Source organism: Eurosta solidaginis, chromosome 5 (assembly GCF_040869045.1).
Source record: "Eurosta solidaginis isolate ZX-2024a chromosome 5, ASM4086904v1, whole genome shotgun sequence".
Classification (NCBI taxonomy): Eukaryota; Metazoa; Arthropoda; class Insecta; order Diptera; family Tephritidae; genus Eurosta; species Eurosta solidaginis.
This window is the reverse complement of record NC_090323.1, coordinates 194,759,109-194,777,260: the sequence shown is the minus strand read 5'-3', so window position 1 is coordinate 194,777,260 and position 18,152 is coordinate 194,759,109. Positions and strand designations below refer to the sequence as shown.

The window sequence follows — 18,152 nt, the reverse complement described above, 5'->3', positions numbered from 1 at the left end:
TTTGTTGTTTCTTTTGCGTTTGTTAGATATGTGTGTTTGAAGTGCGGGCGACACTGTTTTTTTTTTCTCCCAACAGCATACTTTAGGTTGCTTTAAGTTTTTTTTGTTAATCTCAGTGTTTGCTTATTTCAAATCCATTTAACCCAATGGGACCTGCGCAGTCAACCAACCAACCAAGCAGTCAAGTGTAGAAAAGTTCACTGGCGAAATATAAATGAGCACGTAGAGTAGAGAGGAAACGGAACACAATGCAGCAGGAAGCGAATGAGTATGAAAGGAACTGACTAGCAGGCGGTATGTCGCGGCTGGTAGGCTTACGAGTACGGCGGACCAAAGCCTTGCACTGTAGGCAATTTTGATTTTGCTGTTGTTGAAACAAAGTATAAGCTTTCAATAACTGCTTTTATTCGTATGTAAGTTGATTCCAACCATGCTTCGTTACAGTTTTGTTGTAAAAATTGTTTTTTTGATTGTTTTTTGGAGTTTTTTGTGGGAATTTTTTCTCTGTGGGAATTGGTTATCGTTAGGTTTAACTGGCCGGTCAATAAAGACCTCACATAGACTGAATGTGTCCAGAGTGTTACCGGAATTTATTTTGACGACTAAATGGAAGAACCCTAGTCAGGTATCAAGAGTTATGTTATAGAATAATTCCATCCTCTTGACAAAAATAAGAAGTTTTCTACGAGCTAGCTTAATTGCTGCCTGGAGGTCTGGCAACTCTACCACCACTAAAAAGTAGAGCCTTGACCTGGCGAGTGCAAGAGATGAACACGCAACGTGCTCAACCGCTTCTTTCTGCAGCTCGCACTTCCTACACCTGTTACTGATGAGACCTAAGTTATAAACATGTGACGCCAGAAGGCAGTGTCCAGTTAGTATGCCCATCGTGAGGCTTAAGTCTTATCTCTTCAGAGATATGAGCCACTTTGTGAGTCTAACATCGTAGGCTTTGCACATGATTTTAGAAATGTTTAAGCCCCGCGCTTTTGTCCACGCCTTTCCTGCTTTATATAGTTCCTGTCTTCTTTTAATTTCTCCCACGCGGATTGGCACGCCTATTGTCGTTTCAGCGAGTTTTGCACTCTTCTTAGCCAACTCATCGATCACTTCGTTACCTTCTATCCCTTTATGACCGGGGAAACCAATATAGATGTATGGTCCGGCCTGAGCGAAGTTTTTCCATTACTTCTTTGCATTCCAGAACACTTCTTGATGAAGTACTGTGTGAGATTACTACCTTAATCGCCGCCTTACTATCAATATATAGATTGAAGCGACAGCAGCTTAAGCACGCTTCCTCCAGAATTTCTGCTGCTTTCTTCACGGCCACAATTTCCGCCTGAAAGACGCAGCAGTAATCTGACAGCCTGTAAGATCCACTTATTTCTGGATCGACGCAGTAAACAGCAGGCCCGACCCCTTCCATTAATTTGGAACCGTCCGTATGCACACGTATAGTATTTTTTGCCATTTCTGCGCCCTGGCACCAACACTCCGGCTCAATTGTGGCTCCAAGATTTATTTCGATGCTCAGGTATGGGACCATATATATTCAGTTTTCCCGATATTAGATGGCACTTTACTGCTATGGCTATATTGCCTGTACTGAAGCTGCTCCGAGGCCTTAGGCCTTGTTGCATTTGCTAACGCGCTGTTTTTGGCCATTAGGTCTGCAGGCGGGATGTGTAGAATGGCGTGCAATGCTGCAGTCGGGGTAGTTTTTAGGGCTCCTGTTATGCTAATCATTGGTACTTTGCATGCTCCCTCAAGTTTTTTGGTAAACGTACTTTTTTGGACGTACGGGCGGACATGACTCAGTAAACATCTTTTTTGATATGATATACGAAAGGCCTGGGCAACAGGATCATATTGGAACTTTCAAATATGAGGCCTTCTGCAATCTTACTTTCAAAGCTGTGTCACTAAGCGCTCTATTTTGTTACTGCGTTGATACTGAGAGTGGCGCCACTGGCGCTGACAAACTATGTCAATTGTGAATTCGCAAACGACAATATTGCAAAGATTTTTTAGTTTTTGCCGGCTATAAGAATTGCATACCCTTATAGCTGTGTAGAAAGAAAGCTTCATTGGAGAACAAAAGGAAAAAGAAAGGGAGGGCGACCACACAAAAGCGTGCGAGAAAGACATACAGGAAGAACAAAAGGAAGAGGAAGGGGAATGCAAAGGAAGAAGTTTAAAAAAAGAAGCAGTTGTATATTGGAAAACAGAAAGAGTGAAAGAAACGAGAAGAAAGAAAGGGAGAGAATGAAAGATGAAATTGCAAAAGGAGATGCGAGATGTGTGCCACAATAGAAGAGCAAGACAAAAGCACAGAGAAGTTGTGGGAGGGAAGTGAAAAAGGAGGAGGGTAGAAAACGGAGAGAGACTAAAGAGAACCGAGGGGAGGAGAGATGTGGACAAAGTGGGGCGAAAGAGAATGGGAGAGAGCGTAAGAAAGGCAATGTAGGCGCCAATGGTTGGGCAAGGAGGAAAGTTGATGGGAAGGATATAGTATTAATTAGAAAGCGAGAAACAATACAACGAGGCAAGAAACTTATTGCTATGATCATGTTATAAACTATCTTATTTTCCGCGAAGTGCACCAGGGACCGACCTATTCCAAAAACTCTTATTCATGGTAAAATTTGCTTGATTATTGCATACATATAAGTAGCTTTTTAGTTTGGATTGATATAAGTGAGCGAGGTAGCCAACTATTCGAAAAGGACTCGCAAGGGGGAGGGAGAGAGTGGGGTTGGAAGTAAAAGTGAAGTTGAGAGTGAAGGTAATATTGAAGATGAGGCGAGGAGGAAAAAAATAAAGGTAGAGGGAGAGGGTGGAAGAAGGCCAGGCAAGAGCGGTAAAAAAGACGGAACAGATGTTGGGAAACAGGACAGAGGACGCTGTAATCGGAAAAAAGTGGATGGAAATATAGAAAGTAGACTGGGATAAAACGTAGGGAACAAGAGTGAGGTACGAAATTTTTTGAAAATCATTAAAAATTGTGTAGGCAAATCAAAGTTCAAGCAAGACAACGTCTTACTCAGGCGACATTGGAAGCAACTCATTTTACGGAAAATATATCATTGGCCCATCGATGGAAAAGGAGCGAATGAGAGAGGAGACGGTGAAGTAAAAACAGTATAGAGAGCAATGTCAAGTGAGGGAACGAAAGATCTCAGGATAGAGTGAGAATACGAGAAATTCGGCATTTAGCAAAAAGAAGAGAAAAAGTGGTGAGGGGAGATGATGTGAAAGAGGAGGGCGAGTTAAAATGGAGAGGCAAGAGAGGAGCGAAAGACTGAGCAATAGACACCTCTTAAACCAAAGATTCGGCAAAACAAGGTCGTTGTTGTTGTTGCAGCGATGCCTGTGGGAGTGTTATCGATGTTGATGGTCCTTTGCCGGATGCAGATCCGGTACTTTCCGGTACCAAGCCCGACCATCTCGGGAACGATTTGTATGACCACATGCGACCTTCTAGGTCATTCCTTCCTCCCACCCCCTTGATCCATGAGGAGTTCGGGGTCGCTGGAGCCTCGGCTGTTAATGAAACAGTATTCGCCACGGATAGGTGAGGTTGACAATTGGGTTTGGAGCAGATATATGTATATTGCGCTGACAACCCTTGAAAGTGTTGCGCTACACAACCCCTTGAATCAATTTGGTATTTTAGTCGCCTCTTACGACAGGCATACCTACCGCTGGTATATTCTAACCCCTAACCCGTTGGGGCGACAAAACAAGGTGTGTCGGTTCTGCTGGTTTAATTGCAAATTTCCTGTAGAAAACTTAAACCAATGCCCTAAATTTAATTTTAATATGTGCACCATTTTTCCCACCAAAGGCCCATAGTGCGTTCTACATACATATGTATGTATGTAGGTATATCGAATTTGGCTCCATTACACGAATTTGCTTTTATTTACATACCTTCAAGTTTGATGCCACCATAGCGAGTTACCGAGCTGTCCTTCGACAAAACCTTGTATCTAATGCGAAAGTCGAAATTGTAACCACTTTGATCCCGTGCCAACCTGTACAACAATAGCGACATGCGACATCGTGAACAAAACGTTGAAGTAAGTAATAAGTAGATGAAGAGATAAAGTTGAACCAGTGGGCCAGTGAGGGCCAAAGAAGCAGCGATGGCGCGTCGTTTAAAGTGAAATGTGAAAGTGGCGGTATCATCAATGGTGGATGGCAATGTCCAAGTTGTAGTAGCAGCAGCAGCAGCAGCAGCAGCAGCAGCAACAGCAAATATGGAAATGAGTAAATGGAAAATGGAAAAAAATTGAAAAGATTTTTAACAAAAAAACCTTAAAGTAACTAAATACAATAGTGGATAGAAATGAATAGACGCTTGATAACTAAGTAGATATGTATGTATGTATGTATGTATGTACGTAAGTATATGGATGAAAATGAAATGCTACTAAAAGAAATGAAAATGTAATGTTGTAACAAACTGTTGTTTGTTGTTTGTTCGGATTTGTAAGCAAAAAAAAAACAAATAAATTCTTTTTAATACGAATTAGTGTTGCATTTGTAATTTCAATTTGTCCCTGCTTGTAAAGATTGATGTTTTTTATTCTGAGTGCAAATGAGGAAATTGGAAAAAAATCTGTGATAGATGGGGATTACGCTACGGGGTAAATAAATAAATTAACTTGAAATGTTTTATAACAACATTTCACTTACTTATTTAATTTGATTGTGAAAATCAATGATCTCGTTTCGCTGTAGAATAGCACTGGTCCCCACGATGTGCCACACCACATACCGCCAATGGGTGTGCGCGCCGATTCGGCGATTTGCATATAACCATCTGGGCAGCCATCATGCAAATACGATGTGAAGCGTCCAATTGTAAAGCTATCGAGTGTTACCTGCAATGAAAATGAGAGGTAGAAGTTAAATACTTTCATTGAGTCATATAAATGACATTTTTATTGTGAATACAAAATTATATTATATTGTTTTAATATTAAAAAATGTTGAAAACATATTATTGTTGTCAATTTCATATCAGGCGATGTGAAATAAGATTTTTGTTGCTAGTCTGTACCTAATTATGTTCTTTTACTATTAAAAAGTGTTGAAATGATATATTTGTTGTGGATTTCACATACATTCATGTGGTTTCAACATACAAAAATTTTAAATTTTTACCGCCAATATATATTTTTAGTTAATTCCACATCCAGATATGTTGTTCTAACATTAAAAAATGTTAAAATGGCATTGTTGTTGGGTGTTAATCAGTAAAAATATTATGAAATGACATTTTGGTCGCCAATTACACATAGGAACATGCAGTTTTAACATTACAAATGTTTAAATTACCCATTCATTGTCAATTCCACATCGAATAGTGTTGTTTTAACATAGTTTTTATGGCAGTTTTAAGGGTAAAAATATTGAAATGACATTTGTGTTGTCATTCCACATCTAATTATGTTGTTTCAGCAGTAAAAAAATATTGAAATGATATTTTTGTTGTCAACTTCACCTAAATGTTACAAGCACATTTTTTGTCAACCTCAAACCTAATTATGTTGCTTGAACATTAAACAATGTTGAAGTGCGATTTTAGCTGTCAATTTCACATCGGATTATGCTGTCTTAACATTAAAAAACTTTGTTTATTTTATAGTTATTACCGGCCTTAATATTAATAAATGTAGAAATTACAATTTTTGTCAATTCTACATCTAATTATGTTGTTCTAGCGGTAAAAAATGTTGAAATGATATTTTTGATGTCATCTTCACTTTGGAGCATGCTTTTATAGCATTAAAAGATATTGAAATGACATTCTTGTTGCCAAATTCCACATCGAATTTTGTTGTTTTAGCAGTAAAGAATGTTGCAAAGATATTTTTGTTGTCAACTTCACATCGGATCATGCCTTTTTTTTGTAAATTTCACGACGTGGCCCACCTCGTTTAAACATTAAAAAATATTGCAATAATATTTTTGTTCAGTTTTTTGGATATAAAAAAATATTGAAATGACATTTTTGTTGCCAATTTCAAAACATTTTACCATAAACACATTTGTTATGGATTCCACATTGAACTTTGTGGTTTTACCATAAACAATGTTGAAGTGACATTTTCGTTGAAAATTTCGTATCGGATATCATAATGTAAAATTAGCATAAGCAATTTTTTATCAAAAAATGTTAACTTCAGGGTATTTTTTTCGGTTCGTTTGCGATGGTGTGCATGGACATATCCTACAGTTTTGCTCGTAGACACTCTTGTCCTTTATAAATGTCCTCGGTAAGTGGCCACCACATCCCTCCATCCAAATACTTCAAATTTAGTCTTCAATAAATCAATTGCTTTTACATCTGAGCTTAAGTAGTAGTGAAAGATCCACCCTCCTTACCTTTGCCTCTGTAGAAGAACCATATGCTCGGAAATCTGAGTCGTATTGTCTGCAGCGTGGACATTGGAAGAGTGATGCTATTACTGCTGCTACAGAGGAAACGCGCTGGCGTACTCCATCGTCGAAGCGTCACATTGACTAGTGAAAAAAGCCACTGACTACTCTCACTGTAACTTTGTTTGTAAGTTTGTGAAGCAAATTTTTCGCGAACTAAAAATGTGTGAAATTTGAGAAGCAAACATTTTTTTCCTATCCCAACCAGGCTATAACGACCTTAAGACATCACAATTAGCTCGGATCTTTTCCCTAGTAGTGCATTCCTGGACGTACGAAATATTTGGTCTCGGTCATGATCTGTTCGCAAACTTTCCGGTCCATCTAATCAGTAAATACCTTCTATTAAATGTTCCTGTATTCAGGAACCCAGCAGTGGGAGATATTTAAATGTTCTATGAATGCAGACGAAGCTCGACACATCCATACTTCATCCAATTGTATCAAGTTTTTCTCTAGTGCATTTAGCGAATCTTGGCTGTCGGTTACTATCGTCCCCAATACTGTACTGGCCTGGAACAACTTAGTTGTTCTCTGTGCGGTATAGATCTCCGCCTGAAAGATACTGCAAAGGTTCATTTTTCCATTTCGGAACCGTACGTGTTGACTAGAATGGACCTATCACTGTCTCCCAAACCGTCCTCGCATCAAACCTTTGTTCCATATCTAGGTAGCCTCTGTATACCTGTTTGGTTGTGAGCTTAATATGAAAGCTCCACATCGTTTCGTCACTAACTGGATTGATAAATTCCGTCGTAAAGACCGTTGCAAACAGTCCGACAATTTTGCGACAAATGATTGTCGCGTCTCCAGTACTATAATTACTACGTCGATAATGGCTATCGTCACGGTTGCGAAACTAAGAAGGGAAAGGAAGGAGAGGAAAAGAAGTCAAACCAGAAGCAAAAGCCAATACCGGACGGCGTGGTATCAATTCGTTATCGAATTTTTAATATTTTGTTACGGACGAGCTATTGGTTTGCTCTCGATAGTTAATCTATTTATTATCGACAAGTTGTCGATTGTTCATCGAAACGGTATCGATATATTATTAATAAGTTATCAATTTGGTATTGATTTCTTAGCCGAGTGTTATCGAGGTGTTATCGACAAGTTATTAATGTGTTATCAAAAAATATCGACGTGTTATGGAACAGTTATCGGCTTGTTATAGTAGTGATACCAATTTGCTATTGGCGTGTTATAGATATGATATCGAAAAGTTATAGATTTTTTGTCAAAAATTTATCGATTTGATATCGGAAAGTTGTCCCATTCATATGGAATTGCTACCAATTTGTTATCCGCATGCTATAAATTCCTTATCTACGACACATCTGTTTGTTATAAAACAGATACCGATGATAAAACTTCAATTCAAAATCGATGACTCATCTGCAAACAACCCGATAAGAAACAAAAAGACTCGGCGATAACAAACCGATAATAAACAGGTAACTCGACGAGAATAATTCGCTATCGATAATGAGCCAATAATAAAACAATAACTTGTCGCTATCGGTTGTTACTGATAAGCAGCACACGAAGTTTTTTAGAAAGCCCGAAGTTATTGGTTTCTGGTAAAGCTGCCTCTGTTGTGGTGAAAAGCTCTAATTTACTTAAAAACATTAGTTTCCACATTCCACTTCATGAGTGCTTGATGCTCACGCCTTTTTTTTTGAATCCCAATTTGCTAAAAATGCTATCAACGAAAAATTTATTCACCCAAGAAAATATATTGGTATGTGTAAAAGCGACTGGCAGTTATACTTTCAAATATTTGAAAGTGGCTAACAATTCAGTACAGGCAGCGAGATCAAGAGTACTTAATAAACGCAACGGATTTTGTAGGTGTTGCCTCACTAAAACAAATAAATTTCCATTTAAGGTGTAAATAATAGCGTCAGTTGTTGACCGAATACGAAGTGGTTCTGCGATGTAACTACAAAAGCAAATTTCAAACATGTTTACAGTTACTACAAACATAGCATGGCACTCGGACTTTGAGTGAAATATTCCCTCGCTGAAGTGTAGTATTCGGGAAAATATTGTGTTTCAACATATTCACTCTCTATGCGAAGTTATATTTCCCATCCACTTGACATTTACTTTGCCAGCACATTGTTGCTGTTAACATTTTGTGACGTTCGATGTTTCCAGTTTGTTGCACGTTCGCCTTTTAAAGATACTTAAGTTTTTTTTTGTTTTTTTTTTTTTTGTGTATGCAGCATTTTGTAAATGAAGCAATTGTGAGTAGGTACTAGAAACTCTTGTGGTCATGTTTTGGGGAAATGCAGGAAGCTATGTATAACTCGTCACGTAGATTTATCACTCGTTAAACGTTACTTCACGGTTGAGTTTTTAAAGGCGCTATAAGACACAAAAATAAAGATTCAGGAAATGGAAATTAAAAAAAAATGAAGGAAAAATGAGCGTTGTGATGATAATGATGATCAATCTGCTGACGGTGATCGACGAAATTGAAAACGATTTTTTTTTGGAGCAACCAATTCGCCCCATATGAACCCAGTATCCGGGCTGTGAACCCGTCATGGAAAAAAAACTTTCAATGAAAAGTACTAGTAAGCTTCGGACGAGAACGCACTATTGTGATGACAAAATTTTGGAAAAATATGAGATGTAAGCAGAATATGGGGTTCAAGGGGTTATAAAGAGCAACACTTTCAAGGAGCTGCCAGAGTAATTCTAAGCTTTTGCAACCAAATTTTAGACCTTACCTACCCGTGTCGCATCCCATTGATGTAGCAGACGAGGCTCTGGCGACCCCAATAATGGTCGCGTAGTCATATCAAATCGTCCCTGCGATGGTTGGGCTTGTACCTTAATACTGCTATTTTTCGGAACGTATCGAATCAATATCCAGCACAAAACCATCGACATCGATAAAACTTCCCAAACCTTCGAGGAGTAGAAGTTAGCACTTTTTGTCATTTGGTTTACTTTACTTCGTTGAACCTGCATGTTTGCATGGCATTTTGTAAGCTGGAAATATCCCAGCTAAAGAATAAGAAGACACCGGACTACCCACGGGGGCGGAGAGGTGGTAAAAACATGCCCAAAAAGCCATCCCGCACACCGCACTTATTAATGCGGAATCAGCCTGCTTAACTACGCTTATAGCGTTCTCCCTTAGGTACTATGCGAAAGACTGAAGCCCAAAGTCAACGGGCTTATTTTACCTTTACCTTAAGTGCGGCATCAGACTTGCTAAGTGTGCCAACGAGCAGATATTCATGATACCAAAAATCCTCAAAAGAACCCACACTCATCATAGTTTTATCGACTTCAAATTTGCATTTGTCAGCGCGAAAAGCAGTTTGTTTGTATGCTGCTTTGTCTGAATTTAAGTTCCCTTCAAAGTTTATACACTCAGAGAAAAAATCGTTCCAAAGCGAACGAAACAAGTTTCCAAGCACACCGTTCGTATTTTATGACCAGTTTGGTATTGATGTGTGAACCTTCTGCGCTCATTTCAAGAACAACTTGGGCTTGAGTTAAGATTTTTCGTTCTCACGCTTCGAGAACGAATTGTGGTTGATTTAATATTTTTCGGTCTCAATTCAAGAACGGTTTGTGCTTGATCTTTGCGGGGAGTACCTGTGCGTATGTTAATGAAACTGAACAAAAATAACAGTGAAAAAAATAGAACATAAAAAAATTGTTTTAAAAAACTTCAGAGTTTGACGGTGATCGAACTCGCGCCACACGATCGCAACCGCAACCTCATAGCCGCTGGGCCACTACAACTGCTTGATAGCTTGTGTCAAATGTTGTATTTAACATTGTAGTACACACGAATTATACCGTTTCCTTTTTCTTGAACTTAACTTTAGAACATTGTTCTTAATTTAATAACATTGTTCTCATTAATAGAACATTTGTTCATATTTTAAGACAAGCCGTTCTCTTTTCAAGAGAATGGTTGTCAGTTCAAGAACAAGGTTGTTGTTTTAAGAACAAATCGTTCGCTTTTCAAGAACAAAAAAGTAAGAACATGAAAAGCTTGAATTGAGTCCGGTGGTGCTGGATTTTAGAACGGCGTTTTTCTCTGAGTGTAGGCCACTGCCAAATGATGTTGAGCAACACCACCAGCTCTTTAAGGATTAGGAAGACACCGACGAGCCATTCGAAACCAAACAAAGCTTCAGACTAGGCGACACCCTTTCTTGAGATTTGTTTAATTTAATGCTGGAGAAGATAATTCAAGCAGCAGAGCTAACCCGTGATGGCACAATCTATTATAAAAGCGTGCAATTGGTGGCATATGCTGATGAATTGATATCTTTGGCCTTAACAAGAGCGCAGTAAGTTCGGCTAAAGAGTCAAAAAAAGTAGGTCTTGCAGTAAATATGGACATGACGAAAGAATCGGCCCATTCGCTTCTTAGCAGCCATGTCGCTGTTGATGGATATTAATTCCGGACTGTAAAGGACTTCGTCTATCTGGGAATCAGCATTAACGTTTTCACTGTCAGCTTAGAAATCAGTCAGAGCATAAATCCTGCCAACAAGTGCTACTTTGGACTGAGTAGGCAACTGAAAAGTAAAGTCCTCTCTAGACGAACAAACATCACGCTCTATAAATCGCTCTGTATACCTGTGCTGAAGATGATATGGAGCTTGTGAGAAAAGTTCTATGGAATATCTATGGCCCTGTCCGTTACGTAAATACAAAGATAGTGCAGCGAAAAAAAAACCCAAAAAGGTCTCGCTACGTCAGTCATGTTATGCGAATGGGCGACAATAGCTGATAATTGCACCGCTCGAGAACTTTGACACACCACTGTAAACAAAAGCACAACTAAATGGGATTTTTCTAAAAATCGTTCTCCGCTAGTACTTTCGTAATTTCCATTTCGGAATAACTCGAAACGTTTCGCCACTGTTATGTGTTTTCAAACATGGGCAAATCGGAGGTTTAACCTTTTCTGGACATGGTAGTTTCACTTGAATTTCCTTTAAAATAGGCGTTCGGCGCTTTTGAAATTGATATCATTATTTACTGTTATTTCTTCATGTTAGTTTAAATTGGTGACCCATTAGTTTAGATGTGAACCAAAGAAATCGTTCGCACCACAGTTAGTCTAGTACACATACGTACTAGCGTACTACTGAAGCTGCATAGCCTTTGGGGCAGCAATAGTAACGAAAAATATGCTCTACTGCTGCTCCGGCTCTGAACAAGAACAGAGCATAGAGCAGAGCCGTGGCATGAAAAAGGAGTTCTGCTATTTGCTCCGCTCTAAAAAACGACGTAGCTCGTAGCAGAGCCGGAGCAATGGCAAAAAAAAAAAAAAAAAAAAAAATCCGGAGTAATACAGCGTATAAAATCTGTACAAATTCTATCATTTTGTATTTATCAGTTCAATGCATTCGCTTCACTTATTTAGCGATTTTACTTAATACCTCATAAACGGTTATTTTTATTAAATTTAAAAATCAAATCAAACCAATTGATAATCCTGTTCATGTTCATCTCAAATCGATAGAACGCTATACACATCCACAAAACTTGTAAAAAATATTCGTTAAAGCGCTTACGAACATTTGCACTTTGTTGTGGTTGCCAAAATTTTTATTCTCCATAAACAATTTTCATAAAAATAATTTGCATAATTTTTCCACAAGCCAACGAATTGCCTAAGCCACACAAAAAAAGCAAAAAAAATATCAAAATATTTATGATTTAATGTTAATGTTTTAAAGCGGCTATGCAGCAAAGTAAATACCAGCAACAAATTGTTTTGCAACAATGTTTGTTATTGCTTTTTAGAATATGCAAATTTCAGTGTAACATCAGATGCGAGCTTGTAAAACACATACGTACATACATACATACATATATCCTGTATATTGACACTCCTGCTACGCCTATAGCTTGGTGTCAAAAGGATGCCAGCTGGTAGCAAAATGATACACTGCATACTTAAAAAAATTTAAAAAAGCAATAAAAAAATATTAAATTCCATTTTTTTTGCCATGCGGCAATGCTTTGGTAGGTAAACTAAATTTTTTTTAAGTTTAGTAAAGCGTACCACTCGTATAAGCCGCAGAGTACAGTACTTCCAAAAATGTTAGCAACGCTTTTTTATATTTAAAGTTGAGTAATTTTTGAATACTTTTTCTTTACAGTAGCAAAGTTTAACACACAAACCAAAGTTTTTTTTTTAGTTTCCGCTTTAACACGTGTGTGATGGCGCATACTTTTCATATTCACATTCATAACTGCGATCAATTATGACACTGCAGTGGGGGTGACATTATCTCAAGTAAACAAGTAAGGATGTCTAAGTTCGGGTGTAACCGAACATTATATACTCAGCGTGAGTTTCAATTGTACAGTTCATTTCAGATATTTTACGTTTTAGAATTTTGTTACGAGGGACTTTTTTTTGAGGTTTTGAAATTGTTGTGTAATGCTTTATTGAAAAAGGGGCGTGGCACCGCCCATTAAAAAAATTCCTCTTACAATAAAGCTTGGTAAGTGAAATATCATTGATACAAAACTATTTTTCGCTAAGATATAACTTATTATTCTAGTTTACGACTCTTTTAAACAACCTTTATACATAAAAGTCGGCGTGGTCTTTAACCGATCCCTTCCATTTTTAATAGAAATATTTCCTGCTATAAGAAAAATATGTATGTGCACCCAATATAATTACGCTCCGTTAATTTTTCTTCGCGTTATAGCTCACGAAACGTAAAAAATCGCTGGGTCAAAAAAGTGGGCCCTGCCACGCCCATTTTGAATAATTTGAATTTTTTGGGCGTGGCTCTTAACCGATTTCGTAAATTTTTCTTTGAGGCATTATTTATAGTAAAGGCAACTTCTCAGTCGAATTTGTTTGATAGGTTTAACGGTTTTTGATTTATGACTAATAATATTTGTAAAATTGACTTTATCACAAGTGGGTATTTTTATCAAGAGTCTCAATATCAGGACAACCATCAAATTTCAACATTCTATGTATATTATTTACATAATAATCAGGTTTTTTGTGCTTCCCAAAAAGTTATATGTGACCCAGCCTATGAAAAGGTGGCTTATGACTCAAAAAAAATTACTACTACTAAGAAACTGAAGAAATGCATTGTTTATCTTTAACAGCTGTTTCTCGCAATTTATTTTCTGAGTCATTACATACACTTTTTCATAGGCCGGGTCACATATATGTAAAAAGTGGGTGTGGTTATCATCCGATTTCGTTTATTTAAAATAGCGACAAGGAAATGAGTGCCAAGGAACAAATATACCAAATTTCAATAAGATATCTCAATATTTATTCAAGTTATTGTGTGCACAGACAGGCGGACGGACGGACATGTCTAAATCAATTCATTTTCTTCAGCCTGAGCATTTTAATATATTGAAGCTTAAATTTATCCCGATTCGTTTATGCCGTTACCATCAACCGTTATATTACCAAAGATAATATACTCTGTGTGCAAAACACGCCCGTATACCGAATTTGGTGAAGATATCTCAATAATTGCTCAATTTATCCTGTTAACAGACGGGCGGAAGACTATATCTATATCGATTCCTTTACACCTGTACAACCAACCGAATACTTTTTAAGTAGCAAAGTTTAACACACAAACAAAAGTTCTTTTTTTAGCTTCCGCTTATATCACGCGTGCGATGCAGCATAATTCTCATTTTACATGCATAACTGCGATCACAGAATGCTCATAATAACATTTGATAACTGCTTAAGATTGAATGCAGTGCAGCATTCTTGGAAGTTGGTGCGCGTCATCTTACCAAAGGCAGAAAATATTAGTCAAATGTACCCAAATGACTACAAGCCCATTAGTATAATATCCTTCCTATCCTTAACTTTTGTGAGTCTTATTCATGTATATACAAACTGAACGAAGAATTGTCTTTTCAGCACCACACGGTCGCACAGTTCTTTACTCGGAATTATGACACTGCAGTGGGGGTGACATAATCTCAAGTAAACAAGTAAGGGTGTCTAAGTTCGGGTGTAACCGAACATGATATACTCAGCGTGAGTTTCAATTGTACAGTTCATTTCAGAGAAATTGCTTTTTAGAATTTTGTTACATGGGACTTTTGTTTCAGCTTTAGAAATTTGTGTAATGCTTTATCGGAAAAGGGGCGTGGCACGCCCTTTAAAAAAATGGGTCCCAATTTCCTCTTACAATAAAACTTGGTAAGTGAAATATCATTGATACAAAACTATATTTCAAGGTTCGATTCGAGCTCAAGGCCAGAACAATAATTTTTTTCTAATGATAATTATTGTTATTTTTAAATTTTTTTATAATTGAAAAATTGTATTTTGTTTTGGAATAAAAAGTTGTAATTTTTCTGACAACCTGCCATAGCTGCGCAGATGGATCCATTTCGAAGGGTGCTAAGCCTTCATCATCAGTACGCTTTAGGCACGCTGCGCTAACCATTTAGCTATACAGCGGTTGTTTGTTTGACTGATAAATTGATACTTATATTCCTTCTTACCAACTATATTTAATCAGAGTTGCGCCATCTGTTGCAAATTAATTTCAATTTTAATTATAAAAAAATTTACAAATAACAATAATTATCATTAGAAAAAAATTATTTTTCTGGCCTTGAGCTCGAATCGAACCTTGAATCATTTATCAATAGGCCGATAAAAACAAAAACAAAACAATTTTTCGCTAAAACATAGGTTATTATTCTTGTGAACGACATTTTTAAACAACTTCTATATAAAACGGGGTGTGGTCTTTAACGGGATCGGTCCATTTTTACTAAGAATATTTCCTGCTATAAGGAAAATATCAGCACTCAATCTTATTAGAATCCGTTAATTTTTCTTCGAGTTATAGCTCCCGAAACATAGAAAATTGCTTGGTAAAAAAAGGGGCGTGTGCACGCCCATTTTCTTTGATTTTTAAACGGTTTTATTTAGCTTGACTCTGTGTAGCGGCCGGCCGTTGTTTACGAATTTTGCAATTAAATTTTAAGTATCTTCCCGATAAGCTATAAGCTTGAAACTTGGAATATAGTTCTGAAATCGATGACAATGCAATTATAAGAAAAAAACTCCGATAGGTGGCGCATGGATCGAAATATTTAAAAAAATAGTATTGTGGTCCTATTTGGTTCATATTTGGAATACATAATACATACATGAAAAGAAAGCGACCTATTAAAAAAATCACCGCTAGGTGGCGCAAGGATCGATATATTAAAAAAAATCGTGCTTGTTTGTGGTTCGATTTGGCGCATATTTGGAACAAATATTACATACAGTCCGGTAGATGTGACATCAAAATACTTTGGAGTTCGAGGAGAGACAAGCATATGTGGCCATGAGTCGAGTAAAGTGTTCGGAAGGATTATGTTTTGAGGACTTAGATTGCAACAAATTGTCAGGAAAGATTTCTTGTAATAATTATTCACTAAATGAACTAAATAGAATGAGAAATAAAATTAAATAAAGACTAAAAACTGGAAAATAAAATAATTTTTTAGTTAAACGGTTATATTGAAAATAATACTTCCATTAAGTAATATTAATATTAAAAGCTAGAAAATAATTCTGTAGGTCCTAGGTACTAGTCATCGCACTGCTCATCAATATATGGCATTGATAAGACAGTTAAATACAAGCGTTGGATGGCTTAAATTTATTGACTATTAGTTATTTGGCAAGTACTGCAAACGTAACCACGTCTGACTTTTTCTGCCATTGTCATACGAAAATAGTTAGGTTAAAAAAAACAAGTAAGGACGGGATTGTCTTCGGCTGTTCCGAAGACTACATACCTTTCATGAATGGGGCTGAACAATAATCTTATCCGATTCGTAATCTCCAAATAATGCGCTGTATAAGATAAGAAATATATAGTGAACAGATGTACATACCTAAACGATTTTAAGATAAATATAAGAAAATGGCAAAAAACCCCGTTATCTGAACGATCGGTTGTATGGAATATATATTATAATATATGTTTTTTGCTGGCTCAAGGTCCAAATTAAAACACAAACGTTTCGTCTTTTTTGTCAATATATTTCGGTTACACTTCGGTAACCATCCTCAGGACACTATTAACAATATAAAAACATCACAATATAAAACAATGTACAATATAAAAAATTTTTTGTAAACAAAAAATCACATACATGATAAATATCCGATCCGTCTAATGTGTCTACTGTTGTCGCTTGCTCTCTAACAAATGCCTGTACAAATGTGCGCTGTGGTCTATGTCCGTTTTATAATTCATTCGTATGTTTGTAGGAACGTTGATTATGTGAAGCATTTCCAATGTAAAACGTTTACCGTAGTGTTGTTCTTGTTCAAGTATAGTTGCTCTGTCAAAGTTAGGAGAATGCCCGGTGCTTTTACAGTGGGACATAAGGGCTGTTTTATGAAAGTTTGTGTTGTGGGACTGTTTGTAGTCAGACTTGTGTTGTGACAGTCTGGTTTTTAACTTTCCTTTTGTTGTACCCACATATATGCTATTACATGGCTCATCTGTTTTACCGTTACATGGAATTTTGTAAACAACGTTACTTTTTTCGGGTGTTGGAATTCTCTGTTTAGTTCTATTAAATATATTCTTTAAAGTATTAATTGGTTTATGAGCTATTCTCACTTTTCCTTTATTATAACAGTCAGATCTCGCTACACGTTCTGACAATTCAGGTACATATGTTAATGATTTGAATATTTTCGCTCTTTCTGAGTTATTTTGATGGGTTTTTGTTGAAGATCGCCTTAATAGAGAATTTATAACCGATTTCGGAAAATCATTGTCTTTTAGTAATGATCTTATTTCTGTTTTTATCTCTTTGTGGTATATTTCGTCAGATGTTTGTAGCATTCGATGTATACATATATATTAGAATATATATCACCAAGTTTCACGTTTTTAACTAAGGGAGAAATGGCCAAAAATCTTTCTATCTGAACGATCGGTTATATGGGATATATATTATATATAGCTCCGATCGAAATGATTTTTTCATGAAATATTCTATGATATATTAGAATAAATATCACCAAGTTTAACGTTTTTATATTGGAAATTAGGGGCGAAATTGCCAAAAATCTTTCTATCTGAACGATCGGTTGTATGGGATATATACTATATATAGCTCCGATCAAAGTGTTTTTTTCAGGATATCTTCTATGATATATTAAGAATATATGTCACCGAGTTTCACGTTTATAATTTGTAAATTGCGGCAGGAATGACCAAAATCATCTTATCTGAACGATCGGTTGTATGTGAGATATATGTTATAGTGGTCGGATCCTACCGGATCCCACAAATGTCTAATATAATACAAAAATACATCCTTGTGCCAAATTTCATTGAGATATCTCAAAATCTGAGGGACTAGTTTGCGTTCAAACAGACTGTCGGACGGACAGACGGACATGGCTATATCAACTCAGTTCGTCGCCCTGATCAATTCGGTACACTTAATGGTGAGTCTATCTTCTATATTTCTCAACGTTACAAACATCGGACCAAAGTTAATATACCATTTCATGTTCATGAAAGGCATAATAAACAGATAATATTGCACGTTAGTTCATTGGAAACCAATTATTGCTAGCTTGTCGTCAGTGGATCCCTTTACTGGTACTTTCGGTTCGGTTTCTGCAGCCTTTGCTAGTTAAAATATATATGCAGGCTCTCTCC

At 36.8% G+C, this 18,152-nt stretch overlaps 1 protein-coding gene across 1 annotated transcript in view; it reads right to left on the bottom strand.

Annotated features, from left to right (window-relative positions):
• The window catches only part of LOC137252021 (uncharacterized), a 490,237-nt gene that overhangs the window by 53,354 nt on the left and 418,731 nt on the right, over nt 1-18,152 (bottom strand). The window contains exons 7-8 of the mRNA XM_067787158.1: nt 4,705-4,892; nt 3,937-4,040 (exon numbers count right to left, since the gene is read on the bottom strand). Of these exons, the coding sequence (XP_067643259.1) occupies nt 3,937-4,040; nt 4,705-4,892 (292 nt within the window). The remainder of the gene's footprint in view (nt 1-3,936; nt 4,041-4,704; nt 4,893-18,152) is intronic.